Raw genomic sequence first — 7,696 nt, 5'->3', positions numbered from 1 at the left:
TAAATGTAATGAATTATTATTATTATTATTATTATTATTATTATTATTATTAATTATTAATTTTCATGTACAACTTTATTGTGATCAACATTGAGGACAGGAGAATATTCGAGCTCCTAAAAGAAGAACATCACAGCTGATCTGAAGAGAGTTTAGGTTTCCCCATCATCATCATCATCATCATCATCTCTTTCTTATAGCACATTGAGCTGCAAATAAAACAGTTCATTACATCATAAAAACGTCACTTTCCTATTCATATGTAATATATGCATTTTAATTTAAATAATTTAAATTAAAAAAATCCTCAACATTTAACTAACATTCCTTTTCAGTTTTCCAGTGTTTATTTGAGCACACTCACTTGGCACAGCTTCCTTCCGCATCACTTCCTTTTCGGGTGGTTGAGACCACTGCAGCATCACGTCAGAAAACCCTCGTTCCACCAAAGCAGGCTGAAGCTAAAACGAGCAGATCTCTTAAAACTGCTATCAGTGTGATTTGATTTCAGATTTCTGTATGTTTTCCTTTCTCACCTGTGACAGGAGCTGGACTCTCATTCCAGGTTCAGACAGACTCGAACTGGATTTCAGATTCATCTTCACAAAGGTTTTCTTCAGTACAGGACCTAAAAGGGCACATGAGAGTGAACATACATGGACAGAAGGGAAAAGAAAATGCTAAATGCAAATAAGATACTGTATCTAAAATACTGTATCTACAGCAATTTTGTGCAAATGCATCTGTCACTTAAGATTAAAATGATGCAATGAGAGATTGTGTAGTGATCCTCAAAATCAATGTAAAAAAAAAAAAAAAGAAAGACATTAAATACAGATTCACTTTCAATAAGGATGGACATGGTTTAGTGCCAAACACAAATGTGTTTTATGTAATGAATTATTGATTGTTGAGAGCATGCAACTCTTGAACTTTAACATTATCGAACAATACATTGTATTAAAAAAATAAAGCCGTTAATAGTTTCCCAAAACACAAAATCTGCTTGCTTGATCACACCTTTTCCATAGACCTCCACCTCACACAGAGTAAGAATCCTTGAATCTCCAGGAATGAACAGACTCACATATCGACCATCCATATTGTTACATGTGTAGGTGGAGGAAAAACCAGCTGGAATGCTAGAAATTACAGCACATCTAAAGAGATATGGAGAAACCATCATTTAGACTTCTAGTCTTTCGTCATACATGTTTTCAGGGATTTTCATGGATATTAAGCAACGGAAAGCGGGTCTCACATGGGATTGTTGTTGCCATTGTTCTCCAAAGAGTTTCCGATGCGAATCTCTGCTCCGTCTATTTGTTCTGGGGAGTTGCAGCACGTGTGTTGTCAAACTGATGAAGATGTTTTCTTAATTTGCTGGTGTTTTTTCAATTTGCATGTGTTTTCTCAAGTTGCAGCGCGTTGAGCTCTCTCGGCCACCGTACAATATTCTAATATACTCACATGTTGAGCTTAAAACCAAAGGTTTCTCAGCTAGGACTTTGTAAACCAACAGATCAAGCTAGCACAAAGAAACATGCGTTCCCTCTACCCAAACTGAACTACTTCTTCAGGCAACTACTCACCTGATATACAATCCAGGTGTGTCTAACAAGTGCCATCTAGTGCCTCGTAGTATTACAACACATAGAGTTTTTAATTCCATTACCCTAAGGATATGGAAAAACTGTGACAGACATTTCACTCTGTTACAAGGTGAAGTGCTAAAGGGTTAATATTGGTGGTTGGTCTGTGTATCATCTGATCATTCAATTATTCCATTCAAATTGGCAAACAAAAAAACGGTAAAAACCGGTCAATATTTAGTTTTTCTGTATGAACCAAATTTTGAAAAAAAAATTGTATGAACAAAAACTGTTGGCGTTCCATGGAGGAATACACTCAAGAAATTGAAAGGTGGCTCATTTTTTGTTTTGTTTTAACAAACGAAAAAATTAGATTTTGGTTTGACATCTCTTATTTTGGTTTACAAATTGGTTTATGGCTTCAATATCCATATAGTAGCATAATGCAATCCAAGCAAGGCAGCAGGTTTAGTGGTATTTTGCCATCTCCCTGTGGTCCTGTTTGGTATTGCAGTTTGAATTGTGCTTATTTGTATTAAAAATCTCCCTTTTTTTGTATTTTACTATTTAAAATTAATAAAAAAAAAAGTAGGTGTTTTTATAAGAGATATCGAGTTAAAATATTGTTTTCTGTTTGATTAAAAAAAACAAGCCATCTTTTGATTTCTCAAGTGTATTCCTCCACAAAACGCCAACTTTCAATTTTTGGTGCATACAGAAAACAGAAAAATTAAATATTGACCAGTTTTTACCATTTTTCATTTGCCAGATTGAATGGAATAATTGAATGATCAGATGATACATGGACTGCGGTTGCCTTGGCTACGAGAACATTCGTAACATTAGAAAAAAAAACACAGCAAAACTTTGTTTTCTTTGTGTATTAATAATAATTATTAATTTGAGTGACAAATAATTGCACATTTCTATTGCAGATTAGCTTCAAAAGAAAAAAAATAGTGCAAAACATCATGATAGTGTAAAACATCATGCATGGTACAGAAGTTGGGGAAAATATCACATTATAAAATATACATAGTGTTGTAAGAGAGAGAGCGTGCGAGAGAGAGAACTAATAGACCCTTTTAGTGCTGACGTCACAATTACATCACAGCGTTAGCTGGAATCAAAACCAAGGGGAAACTGGAGGCGGTGGTTAAATGCTATAAAATGAGCAGACTGAACAGAAACGATCATCAAAAATGCTCGCATTTGATTATGGTTTGCGTTATGTGTCTAAAGATTTCTTATGCATCTCACGACATGCAAGAATATGTCATGTATAAATAATGTCTGTGCGCATGTGAGTAAAACAACGAACTGACAATTTATATGCTTAATCAGCTGTGATTGTATATACATTGTTGTGATTGATTGTGGCTGGAATTTTTAACAGTCTGGTAAGAAAGAATAGTCAAATACAGAAGGTTCAAAATTTGACTATTACAAATCATTTGAAATTTGTGTCAGTATGACAAATAAAACTAGTGCTGTCAAACGATTAATCGCGATTAATTGCATCCAAAATAAAGGTTTTGTTTGCATAATATATGTGTGTGTTCAGTGCATATTTATTATGTATATATTAATACACACACATGCATGTACATATTTCAGAAAAATATGCTATTTTTTATATATTAAATATATTTATTTATAATATACATTATATGAATATAAATAGACATGTAAATACATGAGAGCTAGTTCATGGCTACAAGACTTTGGGTTAGTTGTAAAAGCAGGACTGGGGGTTAGTTGTAAGATCAACGAAACATGTTTTAACTTACTCCAAAAAAAATGTTTTGTTTTATTTGTTTTCTTTGAATTTCAGTATGCCTACACTCTTAAAAAAGAAAGGTGCTTCACGATGCCATAGAATAACATTTTTGTCTAAATGGTTCTATAAAGAACCTTTAACATCTGAATTAATCTTTGTTTCACAAAAGGTTCTTTATGGCAAAGTAAGGTTCTTCAGATTCTAAAAAGGTAAGAAAGAGATGGTTCTTTAAATAACCTTTGGCTGAATGGTGAAACCAGAAATGGTTATTCAATGGCATCGCTGTGAAAATCCTTTTAAGCACCTTTATTTTTAAGAGCGTAGGTCTTGGAAGAGAACCTACACTCTTTATTTACATTTGCAGACTTTATCTCAAGATACAAAATACCTATTACATTAAAAGAATGTAAGGTGCTTACTAGGGCCATTCCCGCAGGTGTACATATGCTGTTCAAAAGCAGTATATGTACATCCGCACTTTCTGTCTGTCCTCCTAGACCTGAACATACCTTAGTCGACACTATCTGTTTCTCAGGGTTAAAGCCTAACAACTATAAAATTAGATCCTTGTTTTTAAAAGAGAATATTTCTACGCCTTATGTTATTTTCTACTGGAACAATATCTTTAATAATGTAAATTGGACTCAAGTTTGGTCATTACCTCAAAAATTCCTCCTTACAAATAAGGTTAAGGAAATCTCATATAAATGAATTCATAGAGTTTATCCAACAAAAGAATTCCTACAAAAATTTAAAATTGATGTAATTTGCTGGTGTTTTTTCAATTTGCATGTGTTTTCTTAAGTTGCAGCGCGTTGAGCTCTCTCGGCCACCGTAATATTGTCTTCCTTCTTTATTTAGAATGTGGGAGGAATGTTTATGTTTGTTTTTGGTATTTTCTATTTTTCAGAAGGACTTGTTTTCTTTTTCCTCTCATTTCACTTCCAAATGTGTGTTTGGATACATACCTGATTGTGACAATCGAATACTGTTTGGAGTGGATATGCCTTTGTGTTGGATTCCTTTGTGGAGGCTCATTCATCTGCTAGTTGGAGTTGTCAACCCTAAAGCAGATCAACATATTTCAACGCACTCAATGTTTTTCTTTAGAAAGAATAACTAATTTTTGCCACGGAATGGATCATCATTTCTCAGATAAGAACTCTAAGACGATTTTCTGGGTTTAAAATCAAGGACAAGGCTACAATATTTGTTTATTTATTCTTGTTTATTTATTCGAGATCCATTCCGTGGCAAAAATGAGTTATTCTTTCCGAAGAAAAACATTGAGTGCGTTGAAATATGTTTATCTGCTTTAGAGTTGATAAATCAAACTAGCAGACGAATGAGCCTCCACAAAGGAATCCAACACAAAGGCATATCCACTCCAAACAGTATTCGATTGTCACAATCAGGTATGTATCCAAACACACATTTGGAAGTGAAATGAGAGGAAAAAGAAAACAAGTCCTTCTGAAAAATAGAAAATAAGAGGGCCCGATGCTCCGCCTGTCTTCCTCCGAGGAGGTTGATATGGAGGGTGTCGATGAGTTCGCCAGTTGCACAAGCATCAGTTACAAAAGCATATTATGCCTAATTATAATGAGCAGCATTACTGGGGAGCGGAGCTAACGCAGTCAGCTCTCGGGAAAAAGAGAGGGGGGCTGATTGTGCTTTTCCCGCTGTTTAACGCTCCGCTCTCGCCGGGCACGCTCCGAGAAGTGTCTCCGTGCCTGAGATCTTGCGGTTCCGGTCCCGCTGCTGCTGAGGCATGGCGGCGATTGAGATCGTGGGGATCGCACATGATCAGGCAGAGGGGTTGGAGACAAGCTCTCCTTATCTCCACCCGCGTTCCCTAGATCTAGCGCTCTCTCTCTCGAGGTTCGGAAGCCCGCGCTGTGGTTTCTTCCCCCTCTGAGTGAGAGCTCGCTGCTGCAAGTATCTTTCTCTGAGGAGATTGATATTGTTTGTTTGACCAAGCGGCTCGTGCGATGCCGAGGTAACGCGTGCATTACATCATTTTCGGTTTTGATATGAATCTTATCACACCAGACCGTGTTTACTTGTCTGGTTGTTTGGCTACATTTTATTCTGACTATGAGAAGTTCTGAGGAGCTCTTGGAAAATAAATAAATACAATTTTCTCGAGTGAGAGCACGCGTTTACCTCAACAGGGGCTGCTGGGTGGGAGCAGCCCCAACCAACCGGGTTCCAGCTCCTCATCTAGGGAGCGTCACTTCTCATACTCCTCAGAATTTAGAGTCAGAGTGGCACTCCCGGGCCGAAGGCTTCTAGTGGAAGGCGGATCTGCGGACTGTCATTCTTGCTGGATAGTCTTCGACTAAAATGTCCTGACGCCTAGGGCCCAGGACTTCGGAGGGCAAGCCCCTCTGGGGAAGAGCGGTGTACACCTACAGTGCCCGTCTCTCCTCAGTGCCCTCAGGAGATCGTTCTGCCAACCCTGCCACCTACAGTGCTTCAGGGCGCAGCGGTCTCCGGCGAGTAGTTCTCTCAGTCACCGCCCGGAAACGTAGCGGTACTAAGAGGCCCGCTATCTCTTCGGAGGTTTCTAGAGCAGCAAGGTCGGAAGTCCCCTGCCGGTTCACTGCTTCAGGGCACCGATCTAGCCGCTTTGATTACACCAGAGGTCAGTCTCAAGAGACTGATTTCCTTAGTAGACCTTTTTTTCAGCGTGGAAACTTCTGCCAAATGTGTCTAAATGGGTCCTACACACTAGAAAGAGGCTACCAAATCAGTTCGGTTTTCCTCCACCTCGTTTCAACGGGGTCATTCCCACTCTGGTGGGCCCCGAGCAGGCTCTGGTAATGGAACAAAAGTTAACACACTCTTGAGGAAGGAGGCCATCGAAGTGGTCCCTCCTCTCAACTCAGTCTGGGTTCTGCAGCCGGTACTTCATCATTCCAAAGAAGGATGGAAGTTCCTGAGGTTTGCTTTTGGGGGAAAAAGCTTACCGGATTCTTTCGTTCAGCCTTGCACTCTCACCCCTCACTTTCACAAAGTGTGTGGATTCTGCTCTAGCTCCTCTGTGACTCCAGGGCATCCACATACTCAACCACATCGATGATTGGTTGATACTAGCTCAATCGGAGCAGATGGCGATCCGGCATCGAGATGTCGTTCTCGCTCACATGAAAGAGCTGGGGTTAAGACTTAACGCCAAGAAAAGTGTGCTTTCTCCAGTACGGAGAATCACTTATCTGGACGTGATGTGGGATTCGACCACGATGCAGGCACGTCTGTCTCCTGCTCGGTTTTATTCGATCCTCACTGCAGTCGCGATAGTGAGAGAAGGCCGGTCACTCACTGTCAGCAGTTCCAGAAACTGCTGGGTCTGATGGCAGCTGGGTCCAACGTGATACCTTTTGGCCTGCTGTACATGAGACCCCTACAGTGGTGGCTCAATACCAAGGAGTTCTCCCTGAGGGGAAACCCGCTCCGTATGCTCAAGGTCACGCGGCGATGCCTACGTGCCTTAGACATGTGGAGTAAACTTTGGTTCTTGTCTCAGAGCCCGGTGCTGGGAGCTCCTTGTCGCCGCATAACGCCAGCGACAGTTGTATTTCTCACCGGTTGGGGAGCGGTCATGAGTGCCCGCTTGGCCCGCGGTCTGTGGAGTGGTCGCCATCTCACGTGGCACATCAACTGCCTGGAGATGCTGGCCGTGTTTCTAGCATTGAAACACTTCCTCCCGGACCTAAGAGATCGCCATGTGTTGGTGCACACCGGCAACACAGCGGTGGTCTCTTATATCAACCACCAGGGAGGGCTGGCGCACCATATCCTTGTGTGGTCCTAGGGGAAACTCCTCTCGCTGAGAGTAGTTCACATTCCTGGGCATCTCAATATGGGAGCAGACATCCTGTCGAGGTGGTGAAGCAGATAGGGAGAGTTTTTGGCCAGGCTCAGGTGGACCTGTTTGCGACTCGAGAGATATCGCACTGTCCCCTCTGGTTCTCTCTGACTCATCCAGCTCCTCTCGGACTGGACGCTATGGTAAAGACGTGGCCGAGGCTTTGTCTGTATGCCTTTTTCCCCGATTGATCTGCTCCCGGGAATTATGGAGAGGGTGTGCCAGGACTGGGTCCATCTACTGTTAGTAGCCCGGTTCTGGCTGGTCTGAGTATGGTTCTCGGACCTGATTTCCCTTCTCGACGGCTCTCCTTGGCAGATTTCCGTCAGGAGGGATCTCTTCTCACAGGCGGAGAGTACGATCTTTCACCCCCACCCGGAGCTGTGGAAGCCGTGGGTGTGGCCTCTGAGGGGGCACAACTCGTAGCTTCCTGTCACTCAACTGAGGTTGTTG

General features: G+C 41.2%; 1 protein-coding gene across 1 annotated transcript in view; it reads right to left on the bottom strand.

Annotated features, from left to right (window-relative positions):
• Nucleotides 1-194: 194 nt before the first annotated feature.
• LOC107691403 (fucolectin-1-like) overlaps nt 195-7,696 on the bottom strand; it is a 19,140-nt gene continuing 11,638 nt past the window's right edge. Inside the window, exons 5-9 of the mRNA XM_016489976.1 lie at nt 1,262-1,328; nt 1,021-1,160; nt 537-628; nt 324-461; nt 195-209 (exon numbers count right to left, since the gene is read on the bottom strand). Coding sequence (XP_016345462.1) covers nt 195-209; nt 324-461; nt 537-628; nt 1,021-1,160; nt 1,262-1,328 — 452 coding nt within the window. The remainder of the gene's footprint in view (nt 210-323; nt 462-536; nt 629-1,020; nt 1,161-1,261; nt 1,329-7,696) is intronic.

The sequence above is a fragment of the Sinocyclocheilus anshuiensis genome, unplaced genomic scaffold (genome assembly GCF_001515605.1).
Source record: "Sinocyclocheilus anshuiensis isolate Anshui unplaced genomic scaffold, SAMN03320099.WGS_v1.1 scaffold650, whole genome shotgun sequence".
Lineage (NCBI taxonomy): Eukaryota > Metazoa > Chordata > Actinopteri > Cypriniformes > Cyprinidae > Sinocyclocheilus > Sinocyclocheilus anshuiensis.
Note: the sequence above shows the minus strand (reverse complement) of the source record. Positions and strands in the feature narration are given on the sequence as shown.